Genomic DNA, 16,837 nt, shown 5'->3' on the forward strand with positions numbered 1-16,837 from the left:
GGGCGGCGCAGCCCCCAGCCCTGCTGCCCGGCTCTTTGGGACCGGGCTGGGGCGGGAGGAGGAGGAGAAAGAGGAGGGGGGGGGGGGGGCGACACAAAAAGGAAACAAAAAAAAAGGAGCCCAGCCACCACCAACATCTTCTCGCTTTCTTAAGTACAACAAACGAACTAATCCGGATTGTAAGTGCGCGCCTGTTTATACAGCAGCTGTAGCAAACTTTGTCCTCGCTTGTCACGCCGCCCCCCAAAGCTGCGCCGTGCTCCCGGCGCTCCGCACCTTGGCTCCGCCGTGAGAGGAGGTGTCGTGGACAAATGTTTTTCAGCCTGCTGTTGCTGATTAAAGTCGGTGTTTCTTGAGTGATCGCGCTAGGTGCGCTTAATAATGACTTTCTGGCGGAGCGGTCGCGCAGGAACCATAATGGTATGTTTTGCCAATTGGGGAATGCTGATAGGGGATGAAAACTGTCCCGCCCAGGCTCCCGAACAACTGGTAGCTGTCTTCGACAGTTTGTCCTGTTACATTTCTTGTGTAACTCGTCTATAAACGCATACCGCATTTTAATAGCGAGTGGAATTCAAATTTTACAGCTTCGTTTGGTCTTTGTAGTAGCATCGCTTGTGAAAGTCGGTTTTGCGTTAATGAGTAGAGCAGGATGCTGAACGAGGAGTGTTGCAGTGCTCCAAGACTCGTGTGAAGGGTGAGGGAACAGTCTTTCTCCTCTCTGTTTCTACTTTGCACAGTTTATCCTCGTACAGTCTCGCCGTTGAGAAACAAAATGAAGCCAACCAGTTCTCTGCCTCTCCAAAAAAACCCCACCACCACCCCCAAAAAAGCACATTAACTTGGTTACGGCAGTGCTGAGTATCAGCGCGTTCCCAAAGGCTTCACAAAATGGGCTGGTGGTCAGCAGTGGTGTCTTAATTTCCATGTTCTCCTTCACGTAACTGCTTTCGCGTGCCCTCCGTAACCGTTAAGGTTGCAGGCTAAGTTAGGAGTAAATCTCCTGTTTCTGTTTGCTCTTTTGTTGCTATGAGTTAGTAGGAGCAGGAAGCTAATCACCTCTCTCCCTTGAAAGTAAGCAAATTAGTATTTCCTCTGGAGGAGAGAGCTCAAGAAATGTCAAGCTAGCATGGATATGTAAAAACATTACATAAAGAAATTCAGTGTCTGGGGGATAAAGTACAGCTCAACAGGAACTGGTATTTTTGGTGTTTTCTGTCTCAAAAATAAATGGTTTCAATGGTAGATCAGATTGTGTGCTGGTTTTGTTTGGCACTTCTGCGACAAAGCTGATGTATATGGGCCAATTATGTCATTTCACAGACTTGAACAACTCTTAATTTGTATGGGTTAGTGTTTCTGTCTGAAATGTCCTTTGAAATATTTTTTTAGTTATTAAACTCTTATTTGTTCTGCGTCCTGTTACTAAGCTGTGTTGGTACAAGTTCTGCTAAGCTTTCTGAAATCATAGCAGTAATTTTGTTTTCGATGTTTTTCAAATGATAGCAGTAATCCCGTATTTTCAGTGTCTTTGTGACATTTCAATGCACTTACTAAGCTATGTCATTTGCATAAGTTTTAGTTACTGTGTGTTACAAATTATTCAGCTTTTCTTTTGCTGAGTCCTGTTTTCTCATTTAAAATGCATATATCCTCCTGACTGATACTCATTAGTGTGTTTTGCTACTGTACAGACTTTCTTTTCTCTTAAGGCTTGCTTTGTCATTCTTAGTGGTAGCAGAAAGTCAAAGCAAGCTTGGCCATGTGTTTTATCACGGTGTAAGCATTTTTCTGACCTACTGTATATGATTGAATCACATAACATGGTTATGCTATCAAAGTAATAAAATTCAGTGCCATGACTATTAGAATTACAGCAGCATATTAGCGTTAGTCTTGGTAAGATTCAGTATTGTTCTGAAAACCAACAGCCCACTTTTATCTTTGGTTACATGTGACAAGTTACACAGGTTACATTGTTCCCCAACAATTTCACCTTTTAGCAAACATGCAGACATACAAAGCTTTCTATCAGCGCTCTGGGTGCATTACACATTTTGTAATCTCTTACAGTAGAAAATTATTCAGGTGCGGTTGCTTTGAAACCATGGAGGTTTGTGCCAATTTTGTGCCATATCTCTCTAGCTCCAGGTTTCAAGACTGCAAAGAAATAAAAAGAAAACTTAGGCAATTAGAAAACTTAGCTTTTTAATCAGGCTGTAAGATGCATATATTTTATAACGCATTTGTTAACAGTTTGTAACACAACCCTCCACTCTTGGCATCTCCCTGCTTATGAAAAACATTATTTTTGAAAATTTTCCATTTGTCTGTCGTGCCATTGTGGTAGTAAAGCATATTTCAGTGCTGAGGGTTCTTGCAGAAGAGCCACGTTGGTCCTTTGTCCTCAAGTTTCTCAGATAAATTCTGTGAGCAGTTATTTCTCATGGCTGCAGTAGCCGCAAATAATGCACAATTCAGCTGCTGAAGTGAAGAAGTGATAGCTTTTCCAGTGATGTAAACATTTTTTTTTCTTTTAAGTGTCTTTAAGTGTCTGTATATATTATATATGTATTAAGATTTGAGATTAAAGGACTTTTCACTCTTAATTTTACCCACACGGAATTACACAAATAAATTATAGCTATAAGTCTTCACAGCTCTGGGACCTCGTCACTAAAGACAAGTAATGTGGTGTAAGCAGCCTGCTGTTTTGTTTTTATGGTCATCGTAGGTTTTGGAGTGACATTCCCTTATCAGCCGTTATCCCCTACAATAAATGCTTGATGTGTAAGGGGCAGAGGTTAGGAAGGCAAGGAGATAAATCGACTCTGGAATAGAGAGATGGAGTCCTCACAGCAAGTACAGGATGGTGAGGTAGGACAGTTTGCTTCCTTCCAAGAGCAGCCTAACTATGTTTTCATCAAGTTTTATTTTTTAAGTCGTATTTAGGATTAATTTTTATTGATTAGAAAGATAGCTAAGATAGTTGAAAGACTTTTTTTTTTTTTCTATCAGCTACCTCGGTGTTACAGTACTGATTTTTTTTTTCTTGGTGACTCCTGCTTTTTATATTTTTTGATCAGATTATAAATAATCTAATACTCTTCTAATTGTTTCCTTTCCTCTTGCAGGCTAGTACCACACTTCTTAGTGCCAGAAATCATGGTGCTTTCTGTTAACCGGTTTAGCAGCACAGTGTTGGGGGGCACCCAAGGGACGCATTCAGTATTTTCCAGACAATGGAGAACAGAAATGTTCATTCAAAGATGAATTAAAATGTATATATACCCGTACTCCTAGGTAGCAGATATTTATTTATCGTTAGGCATTTGTTGTTACAGTCAGTTGCTTTTGTTGTTGTTGAAGAAGTATATCTTGCACAGGTTCACTGACGTTTAATGAGTACCCTCAGAAAGTGCCAGACCTATTTGTAGAGAGCCGAAGGCGCAGCGGTCTCCGAGGTCGTAAGTTTAGCCTCAACAGGAAAAGGCAGACTTCTTATTGAGACACAAGACTGGATGCGAGTTGACAGGGGTCTTTTACAGCAATGTGTGAGCCTGGTTAAATGTTTCCAAAGCATTTCTTGTGTTATGATTTCCATCTAAAGGTTAAGTGTGAAGTTTCATTACTTTGTAAATCTAAGTTATTCTCTCAAATTATGGAGGAACTCTAGTTATTGAAACTAGATAATTGCTATATTAAAACAATTTGCAGAAACAATACTACGTTACCAATTGCAGCTGCTCCATGGAGACTGTAAAATCTGATGTCCCTTTGTTCAAGAAAATACAGACTAAACCCCCAAAGTAAAGTCAAACCTGCTTAGGGAAGCCTTTCTAAAACAATGGAACTTACCTGGGTATAATTTGGATGAGACATCCAAACTGCAGTGTCAACACCAAAATGTAATGAAACCTACCTTTTCTTGCTGTTCCTATAAAGCTGCTTTATCTTAATTATAGTCATGAATCTGCTGACTAGATTAATACTGGCAGCATTTGGAGTTCCTTCTTTTTTCTTCTTTTTTTGGAAGCTTTTATCTAAACTAAAACATATGGATGTTGGAATGACTGAAATGCAATTTTTATAGTGTTTGCTTTCTGAGAAGTTATTTTTGAGTAAATTTATCGATTGGTATGACAGTAAATCTGATTTCAGTTCCCTTTGGTCTCTATATGATTGAATGCCCATTTATTGCTATATATGCAAATGGAATACATGTGCGAATGGCGAAGTCTGAGATACTTCAGGTTGCCTTTACAATGAGCCAGGCATTAGCTATTTTAGATGGGGGCGTTAGGTACTTGTTTCTCTACCTTGAATATATAGGAGGGGTGATAAGAAGATATTACCTAACTTTAAGATGCCTGGGAAAGGGCAGATGAGCTTCATCCAGGATTTTCATTGTGCTGTAACGTGGTGGTATCCCAGTGGTGCAGTAAGACAGAAGTTATCTGAATAGTAGGTAAAATGCCTTGGGGAAAACATAACATGACATAGTGTAAGACTGCCGGGCTGTACATCTGAAGACCTAGATCCTGTTCTTAGTTTTGCCGTTAAATTACTTTGTCATTTTGGACAACCACTTTATTTGCATTTGCTACTGCTTTGTCATTAATAAAATGATGACTGTTCTTTGAAACTGTTTTGAGTGCTGTGTTAATCCTCTTGCAATAATTTTTGGTAGAATTCACTAGCAGTGGTTCTGAGTAGTAAAGGGAATCTTGGGTGCTAAAAAACTGAAATATGATTGAGAATTAACATGTCTTTTTCTTTTTTTCTTTAGAGCTTCATCAGATGAAGGAGTGATACTGTGAAACATGACAAGATCCCGGACTATTTAAAAGTTTTCCTGTCTCAGGAAAAAAACCCAACATGTATAGACCAGGGGAGACGGTCAAACGTCGACTCAATATGCATGCCCCTCCTCGAATAAGGAGTGTGGAAGTTGCTAGAGGAAGAGCAGGCTATGGGTTTACCCTTTCTGGACAAGCTCCATGTGTTCTTAGTTGTGTTATGAAAGGAAGCCCTGCTGATTATGTTGGACTTAAAGCAGGAGATCAGATATTTGCTGTTAACGAAATTAATGTGAAAAAGGCCTCTCATGAAGATGTAGTGAAACTTATTGGAAAATGTTCTGGAGTCCTCCACATGGTCATTGCTGAAGGGATTAGTCATATAGATTCATGTTCAAGTGATGAAGAAGTTGGCTTTTATGATGGAAAGGGGTGGCTGAAGCCTAAACCTGACTCTAAAGCTCTAGGCATAAACAGAGCAGAGAAAGTTGTTGAAGAAATGCAGTCTGGTGGCATTTTCAACATGATCTTCGAGAATCCTAATCTTTGTGCTGGTAACTCAGATAATACCACACCAAAACAAAGATCATTTTCAGATTCTGCTGCTATTAAATATGAAACTGGAAATGAAAGTGTAAGCAATCCAAACCTACTGTCAAAGGAAGAAATGTCCAAGGTCCCGAATGATGATTCGGTTTTTAGAATTGGACTGGAGAGTGCAGAAGACTTTGGACTAGATGCAAGCATTTTAAATGTTGCCATGATTGTAGGCTACCTAGGCTCAATCGAACTTCCTTCAACAACCTCAAATTTGGAAAATGAGAGTTTGCAAGCTATTCGTGGGTGCATGAGGCGTCTACGGGCGGAACAAAAAATCCATTCGTTAGTGATGATGAAGATAATGCACGATTGTATTCAGCTCTGCAGTGACAAATCAGGTGTGGTGGCAGAATACCCTGCAGAGAAACTGGCATTCAGTGCTGTTTGCCCCGACGATAGAAGATTCTTTGGTTTAGTTACAATGCAGACAAATGACGATGCGAGCTTGGCTCAGGAAGATGAAGGGGTTCTGAGGACATCTTGCCATGTCTTTATGGTGGATCCGGACTTATTTCATCATAAAATTCATCAGGGCATAGCAAGACGTTTTGGACTGGAATGTACAGCAGATCCAGACACAAATGGCTGTCTGGAGTTTCCAACATCATCTCTACCTGTTCTTCAATTTATTTCTGTCCTGTACAGGGATATGGGGGAATTGATTGAGGGAATGCGTGCAAGGGCTTTTCTTGACGGTGATGCAGATCCTCATCAGAATAACAGCACAAGCAGTAACAGTGATAGCGGAATTGGGAATTTTAATCAAGAAGAAAAGAATAACAGAGTTCTGGTGGTTGATTTGGGGAGCAATCCAAGTAAACATATTCCCAACAGCATATGGGAAAATCCGGTCGGAAGGGGACAAAATCAGTCTGCTTCCCATTGGAATGGCTTCTGTCACGAACAGGAAGGAAACATTCCTTTAGAAGTCATTCAGAATGATAAGTCCCAAAATTTAAACAAGCACTTATGTCCTTCTGCCCGTATTGAAGTTCCACTGGTTTCTTCCCGAAATTCAGTACCCCCATCAAAGAAAAGCGCTGCAGGCGTGGGCAATCAAAGGTGGTTGCCCGTGCACGTTTTACAAGAGTGGCAGCATGGAAATGCTAGCGACCAGGAGTCTTACACTGATTCTACAGACGGCTGGTCAAGTGTGAACTGCGGGACTCTCCCCCCTCCAATGAGTAAGATTCCAGCTGACAGATACAGAGTTGATGGCAGCTTTGGTCAGCCGCAGTTAAAATCTCATAAAAATGAATGGTCCAAGAAGATGTTTTGCATGCAAAACAAATTTGGCCCTCCACACAGTGTTAGGAAGTCTAAAGAAGATAAAAAGGTAAGAAAATGTTGGTACTGGTTCCTAAAAAACAAAAAACTACTCCAACTCTGTGGTATTTAAGTCCATGATATCTCCGTACTGAAACTTAAATTTATATTATTATATTATTATCATTTTACCGCATTTCAGATAAAGAAAATAATATGGCTCCCTCTCCTTTTTAGAGGCTTTGTGTATTCCTGTTTAATTGAGTGCAGCTCTGGAGTCGTACTTCTGCTGGAAGCGTTGTCTATTAGAGCTTTCTCACATTTCTTCTTGTCTTTTCATTGTTTCCAAATGTTGTCGTGGCATTGCAATAAAAGGAGACATGACATTCTAGCAACTGCAGTTCCTTCTGACCTCCAGCAGCAAAAGAATGGAAACAGTCTGGATCTTCAGTCTGATTTCTTCTTTTTTTTTAGAAGGCTGGCTTGCCACTGTCATCATTTTAGTGATATCTATTTTTATAGATATGTGGTCTAATCATTAGTCTAAGACTTGCTATAAACTTTTAACAAAAGAAGGTAATTTTAATGTCATGAATATACACTCTGGCAAACATCTCAGTAGAAGCGGTATTAAACCTATATTAAAGGATAGTCGTTAATGATTATTTTAGTGTCCATTATTAGGTCACAAATCTAATACACTGCCAGTAAACCGTAGTTCAGATTTTATTCCACATTACTGCCCTATCTACTTGTTTTGACTACCATTGGGCTTCTATAAACCAAAGCAAGAAGACTTAAGATAATAATAATAGTAATAAAACTGTGTGGAAGGAATATCCAGTATAATTACACACTGTTCCCTTTTCCACATACATGTTCTCCTGGTGAGGGTACTAATCTCATGGGAGTCTGCAGTTGATAACTGGGATTCTAGTGAAGTGGAGGTCATCAGTGCTACATTAAAAGAATTAATGGCAAGGAGTTGTGTTTGAAACATTTGCTGACTCCAGGGGAAGACAGAACCTCATGCTCAAAATTAGTCTTCAAGAATTATATATAAGCTTTCTTCAGCTTATATAATTGATTCAAGTCTCCATCATGTTACCCTCATCTATTTATGGAAAAAAGGAAAATTTTCACCTGATTAAAAATATCCAACTGTTGCTCTCTATGTAAAGTGAGTGACAGTATGGATTCATTAGTTGTTTCAAACCATTAGAGACAAAATCTTTGCATTGCTGTGATGCTTGACCATAGATTTTTTTGGGGGGCTAAAACGCAAAACTTTAGAACGTTTTGGTTTTGGTGTTGAAGAGATTCGGTTTTATTGCTTTTCTTTCATGGTGAAGCCAGTAACTTTCACAAACATCCTAAAACTGATAAGTACATAATTATGTGCACTAGTTTATTTTTTCTTAAGTATTTTTAAGATAAACTGACTGCAACCCAGTGTTTTCCAGACCTGCAGTAATGTATTGAATATCAAGTGATCTTAAACACAAGGTGTTTCATGCTTTTCCAAAAAACACAAACCAACCAACCAACCAAACAAAAAACCGCAAACAGAAATGCTTCATTTGTAAGCAGCACCCACCCTAGCATCGAGTTCATGGTCTGCTTGCCAAGAGGTTTGCTGATGGGCCAAGGAAAAGGTCCCTCTAAACACAGTCCCTGCACCATGTGTGTTGTGAATGTTGGTCCCAAGCACTCTTTGGGAACTGGAGAGCTTCAGCTGCAGGTACTGCACCAGCTGCCAAGGGATGCTGGGGAAACTCCTCGAGGGTCTCTGCAACAACTTTGTGACTGCCATGTTGTCCGTGATTGTCATATGGATGGGATTTTTTTGAGAATTAAAACTCACACATTTATTTTTAAAATTCTTGAACCATTTTCTGGAAGTCAAGAATATACTAATGAGAATCACATTGAAAATTTTACACTTTAAAAGGAAAGATGTTCTACATGTGGGTGAACAGAAATAAAAAATCACCTGCTGTATCACTCAGACCAGCATATACCAGAATATACGTTCCAACATGAAATACTTTGATTACTCTTCCCTTTTAAGTGCATTTTCTAGTAAAATAAGTATTCTGTTCTTTGAGTAACAATAAATTTGTTTGCAAAAGAGATGTTTAAAATGTTCGTATGTGGCTTTAGCCTTTAGTCTCCTCATTGAGGCAACAGAACCTCTTCTGCATTTTAATTTTTCATTGGTATTATTGAAGGCTATTGAAACAAATGAGGAATACTCATGAAGGTCTTGAAATCATTTGCTGGCGTGAGTCGCAAACACTTAGTGTTATTCAGAATAATTCATAGAGATGGAGTAGTAATGTGTTCTCACCTTAATGAAAATAGTCAGGGAACTCTATGTTACGGATCACCATACTTCTGTGCGGAAATAGGGAAAGTCTTTGATTTTGTATATTAGAGTATGAATTTGCTGTTCGTAATAGAATGATATCCAGAAATTCAGACTTTTTTTTTTTTTTTTTGCTTTGTGTGGAGAGAAAGGTAAGGCTGTCTCTTCCAAAACATTGTTCTGATGAGTTAGATGCTATATTCTAGAAAACAATACATCCTCACCGTATTGTGATCTTTTTAAGGGATAAGGATTGATTTTACACAGCCTGCTCAGACACATTCCAGCCACGGAATCGTAGAATCATAGGATGACTGGGGCTGGAAGGGACCTTGGAGACCATCCAGTTCCACCCCCCTGCCATGGGCAGGGATGCAGCCCACTAGAATGAAGTGTATAAAGTGGCCACGTGGGATTCTGTTCATATTTTTATAACCTAGTGGCTGAATCTAATCTGAATCTAATGTTTAATTTGTCAGAGCAGCCTTTAAATTGCTTTTTAATTGGGTGCGTTTTTTTTTTTTTTTTGTCTTTTACATTAGTATTGAAGGATAATATATCCTACAAGTGGGAATGTCCAGAAACCACCAGAAGGCAAAAAGGTAACCAAGGCTAGAGTTTTTTGAGCTGGACTCTGCACATCCATATTGCATGCTGTCTTCCTTGGAGCTGTCATTGCACGCTCTCGTTACACTCTGGGGAAAGGACACAAGTCCCTGGGTGCAATTTGGATCCAGCAGAATTGCTATGCAGCTAAACAGTGGTGATCAGAGCATGCTGTACAGCAAAATATGCTGTCTTGTACAGTGCTAGTTGGGAAAAAGAAAGGCATAAACTCTTTTATAGCTGCACCTATTAAATAATTGTGAATTGTACAAAGCACAAGTGTAGGTGTAAGAAAGCTCTGCATAGCCACTTGAGGTTACGCTTGCAGAACTGGGTGTGGTAAGTTTATCTTCTGGGTAGGAATATATCTGATGTTTCTGACTTTGGATTGCAAGGACATAAATGAGTTTTCTCAGCTTTATTTTTCCTTTGGTGTTGTAGTCCCTTAATGATGTTTTTTTTTTTTTTCAGCTAGTGAATTAGAATTGAAGTTAATTTTGTGATAATTTGCAAAAACACAAGGTTTTTTTTTTAATGTTAATAAGTGTTATATGGCTACAAAGCCTTTTAAAGTTCAATATAAGTACAAATAGGAGAAAAAATTAAAATTGCCTAATTTGATTAAATATCACTAGATAGCATGGCTTTTGTTGTTCTTGTTTTTTCTTTTGCTTTATAATGTTATTGTAAAGATTTTATCCTTAAATTATTGAATATATATACTCTAATAATGCCTGTATTTATTTTTTTTTCTAATCCCTATTTTTTAAACTGGTTGTTATACATGGAAGAGGAGATTTGGGAGTTCATCTAGGAAATCTCAGTTCTATTCCACCTCTTCTGATTTAGATTTCTTTTGGTATCTTTGCTCCCATGCACCTCTACAATCGTTTCCTGCACTGAACTTTGTTTCCCGTGTTCCTTAAAAGTTTCACATGAGCACATTTCTACTGAAGCATCCTGTGAGACTTTGGGGGACTAATTGACTCCTGTAGGCTTTTAGAAGCCTCTTAATCTAAAACAAGTAGTGGGAGGCTTTGAGTCTCAGCATGACTGAGGAAGATTTCTGGTAGGGAGAAGCGCCTGAATTACTGTAAGGATGATAGTGGGTAGGGGCGTGTGGTTTAATGAGGTCTCCAAGAGTAGCAGATGAAGAGTCTCATTGTGGTTTCAGTGGGAATGGAATAATTCCTGCTCTCCTATTTGTTACTCCTTTTGCAGTGTGCTGCTTCCGTTGCCATTGCCTTGTTGTTTCCACCTTCAGCATTCCACCTACCGATCATTCTGCACTGTTTTGGGTTACACAAAAGAAAAGCGCCATACGAAGTATGAAAACATCAGGGGATGTTAGGATTGGCAAGGGACTTGAGGAATTGCTGAACAGGGAAACATGCTGTCCCCTCTAGACTAAATTAATCTAATGCGTTTGATTTTGTTCAGCTCTCACTCTCTGATTTCAGGCTAGGGCCTGGCCAAAAATATGTCTAACTGTTACTGTTTTAAATTAAATTTTACTGGGAAAATACTTTTTTTTTTTTTTTTCCTCTAGTAGAAAGCCTCATAACAGTCAGTTTAGACTTTGAGTTTTCTCTCTGTGAGGACAGAGACCTAGGCAGTGACCTCTCACAAGTTTGTTTTAATGTTGTGGAGGCAAACATAACATTTGAGAGCACTAGTGGTTTTGCAACCAGAGCTTAATAACTGCTATTTGGGTACTAGGTCTATTCCAAGTGAGTACCGACAGATGTACATGCATTAAAAAGGCTTTTAAAATTTTGAGTAATGCTTTTTAGAAACCCTTTTCTGCTTCGCATTCGTTGGAAGACTTCTACCTTAAGAATGCTACAGATTGTGCTTGTGAGGAGTATCAATTTATGAATTAATGATATTTGTGGATCTTAGAGGAAGGAAAGATAGATAAATTCATTGTCTGAGACTCACTGAACAATAGTATTACATTTTTTTTTAACCCCCAAAATATATCAACTGCTTTGTAACCATCATGACTTAAGTTACTGAGAATATTATAAGAACTTAGAAGGCAGGTAGCAATACCTGACCTGGAATTCACTAATGCATCTTTGCCTGCTAATATATTTTCTGGGTTAGCTTTTACTGTTAATGTGTTTTGATCCAAAATTTATCTGTACTTTAGAACTGCTCTTTGACTTCTAGGTGAGTAAAACTTAAAAAGATACTCTGTTCAAGTTAAGAATATTATGTTTTTATTTTTGGGTGATTTTTTTTAAAAAAATTGCTTCAAATCCAAGAACTGCAGTTTTTAATGTTGGTAACTGGGTGGTGAACTAACTGAGAGGCAGATATTTGAGAGGCAAAGACAATGTTGGCAAAGCTTTGTGGTTCCCATATTTGTTTTTTTGTTGTATAATTACATGTTTTTTTTTTTTTTTTTTCCCTTTCCTCTACAGTTCTGTTTGCTCTCTCACTTAAATTGTTCCACCCCAGCTGTTTATAAAGCTGAATTAATGGCAGATGGATTGCTATTCTTATGAAGTACAATTTAATGTAAAACTTTGGAATTTGATCTGAGATATACATTATATACTTTAAAGACAACACAACTGAAATCCCAAATACCAAACTAAATCTGAGAATGTGCTGATATGAATTATCTGCTCAGAGGTATTCGTGTGCAATAGGACCTCTGATATACTTTGCCGTTCGAAAATTTAAAAACAATTGAATATTTAGAAATTTCCTGCAGCTTTCCATTTGTATTGTAATCTTTTAAAGTAATGATTTTTAATAATGGCTAATTCAAGGATCTTTAAAATGTATAAAGATTTGCAATAACGCTAGATGCTTTTCTCTGAAAAGGAAATCAAATAAAATCTGAAGAATAAGTGTCTTCAGAGCAATGTTGACTTTGTAGAAATCTCATTTCAAATTAAGGGGAGAGGGTATTTAAGGATTTCTGAATTTGAGTTGTGAAGCCACAAGGGAAGACGGCATCTTAAGAAACAAAGAGAAATATGAGAATAGTGTGGAGGAAAATAATTAGCACAGAATGAATTGAAGATTATTTGAAAATGGCTTTATTTTAAGTTTTTAGCATAGAAGCTTTAATATAGAGTTTATAAAATTAGTCTGTAGGCTAAGTGCTGTTACCTTCAAAAAGAAAAAAAAAACAGAAATCCAAACTTGTGTTTATTATGTAGAATAAAGATCTTTAATTAATAGAAAGAAATATGTAATCTTTAAAACCCACCTGAAGTGTTTAATTAAAAACATGAAGAAATGAATCTTAAAGAGAAAGGCTTGAAAATTCATTCCATCATTAAAATGGCAATTAAGACAATAAATTTGCAAAGAGAGTATCAGAGGAGGATATTCTGCATCATCAAACCAAATTCTGGCTCTTTAAGGTAGTTGTGTTATCATTCTTCCCATACACTTAGCAGATCTACCTTTGAAAAAATTGTGTTTGCTCCCCGACTTCTGCAGGAAAATTATTCCAGGACATCACTATTATGACATTAGAAACTTTTGGTTTATCTTACAGCCCGAAGTCTTGCATAGAAGGTACATTCTCTTTGAGCTTTCATTTTATTGGGTGGGGAATGCTAAGTCTCTCAGTTCTGTGAAGTAATGTTTCTTTCTTCTGATAATTTTAGTAGCCCTTTTCAGAAACTATTCTACTTTAAATTCATTCTGTGAGACGGGTGACCGAAATTTCACACCAATTACCTGATAATGGTTTTGTGTAATTGTAGTGTACATTTTCCAATCTCTATTGTAAATACCTCATATAATACCTCTTCATAGTATTTACTTTTTTCGTAGCCATATGGCACTGCTGGTTAATATTTATTTTGTAAGAACAGGTCAGTAAGAACATCCCTATCTATCAGATGAGATATCCAATACTGAGGTCAATATCCTATTTTAGACACTACTGAGGAGCAGCTGCTTAGAAAAACATGGAAAATGTATCCTAATTTTCAGCAACATGTGATTGAGAGGCTTTCCTCATGTGGAAACTGAATCCACAGCATTGTGTTTAATAACCTTTGTAAGCCTTTTCTCTTGAATTTGTTGTTTCTTAAACTCAGTTGTGCCTTTGGCATTCCTGGTATATTTCACCCGACATATTTCACAGTTTAATAGAATGGAAAGTAGACAGTACATGGTTGTATTTTCCAATATGATTTTATTTCATACCTTCTAATATCTGTCATGAGAAATACTGAACAATCTAATTCCCTATTTATTTATTTATCTCTAGGCATGTAGTTTTCTCTTAAATCTCACCCACCAATCACGAATTTTTGAGGTAGAAGTTAGCTTTGTCTCTTCCCATACAGAAGTTTTTACAAAATTGTAATCTTCATCCCTTATTTCTACTGTATTATTTTTGAGATCAGTTAACCGGAACTATAAGCAATTTTGAAAATGTGTTGGTAGGTATTTATGAATATAAAGCTGATTTATTGTTTCCTTTCCCTTTCTGATGATCCCTTATTTGCCTTTTTGGTTGTTACTGAGCATTGGGCCGTAGTTCCTTAATGTTCCTAGGTAATGTTTATGATAATTTGGAACCAGTTATTCTGTATCTACTTGAAATTTTCTTCATGTTTTCCCTTGATATCCTCAGGCCTTTCTGCTCCCTTTCAGTTTCCAACTGTTATAGGCTTCTAGCTCATACAATAAACTGTTATCTGGTTATACTGAAAAAATGATCTTACTTTTTCATCGGCGTTAGTATAATCAATTTATTTATTTTTAAAGAGAGTAGGGATAGTGCCACAATTTGGGTGGTCGCTGTTCTGTGCCTGGTGTCCTTAGTAATGAGACAAGCAACAGGTTTTATTTACTTGGTGCTCTGGTGTGACAGGATGGCCTCTCTTCGGTGTTTTGGTTGTAGCATGGGCCTAACTGCCATCAAAGATGCTGCTGTAATGGTTAGAGGGAAGTGAAATGTCATTATTAAAGAGTTAAGATTAAACGTGATCAAATGGATGGACCAGTAATGGTGATTAATATTGTTTTAATCTTTTGTCACACTGCTGCCCCTTCTCCTCACACCCCCAAAGAAAAACAACAACCCCAAAGCCAGAATTGTAGTGTCATTAAAGCTTGTGGAAAGCTGTCTGTGATGTCTGAATGATGCTAGGCCTCTTTTAATTAGCCTGTCACCATCTAATTTGATTTTATGAGGTGATGTCAATCCATAATGGTGGCAGCAGTGCACCCTGAAGGGTGTTAATTCATTCTCCCCTCCCCATATCATATGGAGCCTCTTCTCTCAGCATGCCTACCTATACCCTGGGGCTTTCTGTGTCTGTATCTGTTATGGTCCAGGGGACTGGACCACATCAAGCTCTCTTCTTATTTCCCTCACAGATTCTTTTATGCCTTTGAGGATACGAGAGATCCAAACCCAACATAACATATTATTTAATGCATCCTGTTCTCAGGCCCCACAGACCCTCTCTTTATAAGTCCTGCAACTCAGCACCGTTGCTTTTTAGACAGAGGAATATTTGATGCTGGCTGATAGAAGGAGGGATGAAGGAAGGTCATGGCCTACAGTCATGCCTGCTTTGCCTCGCTGTAGTGCAGGGACACACAACTACCAGGACACAAAATCAGGAGAATGGGAGGTTATGGATGATAGGGGGCATCAGAGGCAGATTAAGAATCACAGAATATCCCAAGTTGGAAGGGACCCACAAGGATGATCAAGTCCAACTCCTGGATCCCCAAAGGACCACCCAAAAATTCAACCACGTCTGCAAGCTTTGTCCAAATGCTTCTGGAACTTCAGCAGCTTGGTGCCATGCCCTGGGGAGCCTGTCCCAGTGCCCAGCCACCCTCTGGGTGCAGAACCTTTCCCTAACCCCCAGCCTGACCCTCCCCTGTCCCAGCTCCATGCCATGCCCTTGGGTCCTGTCGCTGTCCCCAGAGAGCAGAGCTCGGCGCCTGCCCCTCCGCTCCCCCATGAGGGAGCTGCAGGCCGCCATGAGGCCTCCCCTCAGCCTGCTCTGCTCTGGGCTGAACAAACCAAGGGGCCTCAGCTGTTTCTCACGTCTTCCCCTCTAGACCCTTCACCATCTTTGTAGCCCTCCTTTGGATGCTCTCTGATAGTTTTATGTCCTTCTTAAACTGTGGCACCCAAAGCTGTACGCAGTACACAGCTGTGGCAGAGCAGGGTTTGAGACTAATACTGATAGCAGAATAATATTTGTATCTATTTGTTCTTCCTTCCCCAAGACTTCCAGCATTACGTAATAGTTTTGCACTGACTACAAGAGATTACTGTGCCATCTGTGTTTCCTATAACTTCTCCTGAAATCTTAAAACTGCATGGTTTTGTAAAGATGAACTCCTGCTTCGGCCTGACCCTTCTGTTGTTTTATATCCAAGAGTAAATTTGTCATGTTTTGAATATCCACAGAAGTTTCAAATTTTATGAACTCTGTGCATCTGGGTTCAGCACTAAAATGCTTATTATGCACTTTACCATACAAAGCCAAAGAGTCAAATCTAAAAGCAGAGAGAGTTTTTAAAAGCTTCCATAGCTGGAAATAGGAGTTGAACAAATACAAATGAGATGATTTTATAGTGGCAATAGTTAAAGGTTTGTTACACACAGAATGTAGTAAATTCTGTATTAATCGAACTCCCTAAACTGAGGCCTCTCTGAGGCCTAACTGAAGTGGTGTTCCTTTGTCTTTCAAAATCTGTGAATATCAGCATCCTTCTTTTGTTATGTAGTTTTCAGAGGTGTTTAATCAGAAATAAATACTCCAATTGACACTTGTACAGGCACTCATAGACAGAGTTCTGTTAAAAGAACCTGGTTGATTGGACTTTTTAGGAGATAAAAAGGCTAATGTGGGGAATTGACTCTTGAACAGGGTGGCCAGTTGCCATCCAGTCAGAAGGAGAAAATTTCTATTGAAGTGATTACATATCAGTGACTTTTTTTTAGAGCTCTTAATACTTTGTATGTGACTTGCAAGTACCTTTTTTTTTTTTTCCTCTCAAACATTAAAAAAAAAGAATGATTTCACTCTTGTGCTTGTGCATTGCCTTGTGAAATTATCTTTCTTTGTGGAACAGTTTTGAAAGTGTTTGAAAACATCCTTCTATAAATGTCGATGTTTGGGCTTGAGAGAGTAGCATATTTTCAACATTTTAGATTAGCTCCCCTTTTTACAGCTTACCTCTCCCT

The 16,837-nt window shown here is 38.5% G+C and overlaps 1 protein-coding gene across 4 annotated transcripts in view; it reads left to right on the forward strand.

Annotated features, from left to right (window-relative positions):
- The window catches only part of RGS12 (regulator of G protein signaling 12), an 88,240-nt gene that overhangs the window by 204 nt on the left and 71,199 nt on the right, over positions 1-16,837 (forward strand). For 3 of the 4 annotated variants that reach the window (XM_068679774.1, XM_068679773.1, XM_068679771.1), the window contains exon 2: positions 4,790-6,735. In XM_068679774.1, the coding sequence (XP_068535875.1) occupies positions 4,879-6,735 (1,857 nt within the window). In that variant the 5' untranslated portion in view covers positions 4,790-4,878. Of the gene's footprint in view, positions 1-163; positions 421-4,789; positions 6,736-16,837 lie in introns of those variants that run through there. The other variant, XM_068679772.1, reaches the window with a different exon arrangement.

Source organism: Anas acuta, chromosome 4, assembly GCF_963932015.1.
Source record: "Anas acuta chromosome 4, bAnaAcu1.1, whole genome shotgun sequence".
In the NCBI taxonomy this organism is placed as follows: domain Eukaryota; kingdom Metazoa; phylum Chordata; class Aves; order Anseriformes; family Anatidae; genus Anas; species Anas acuta.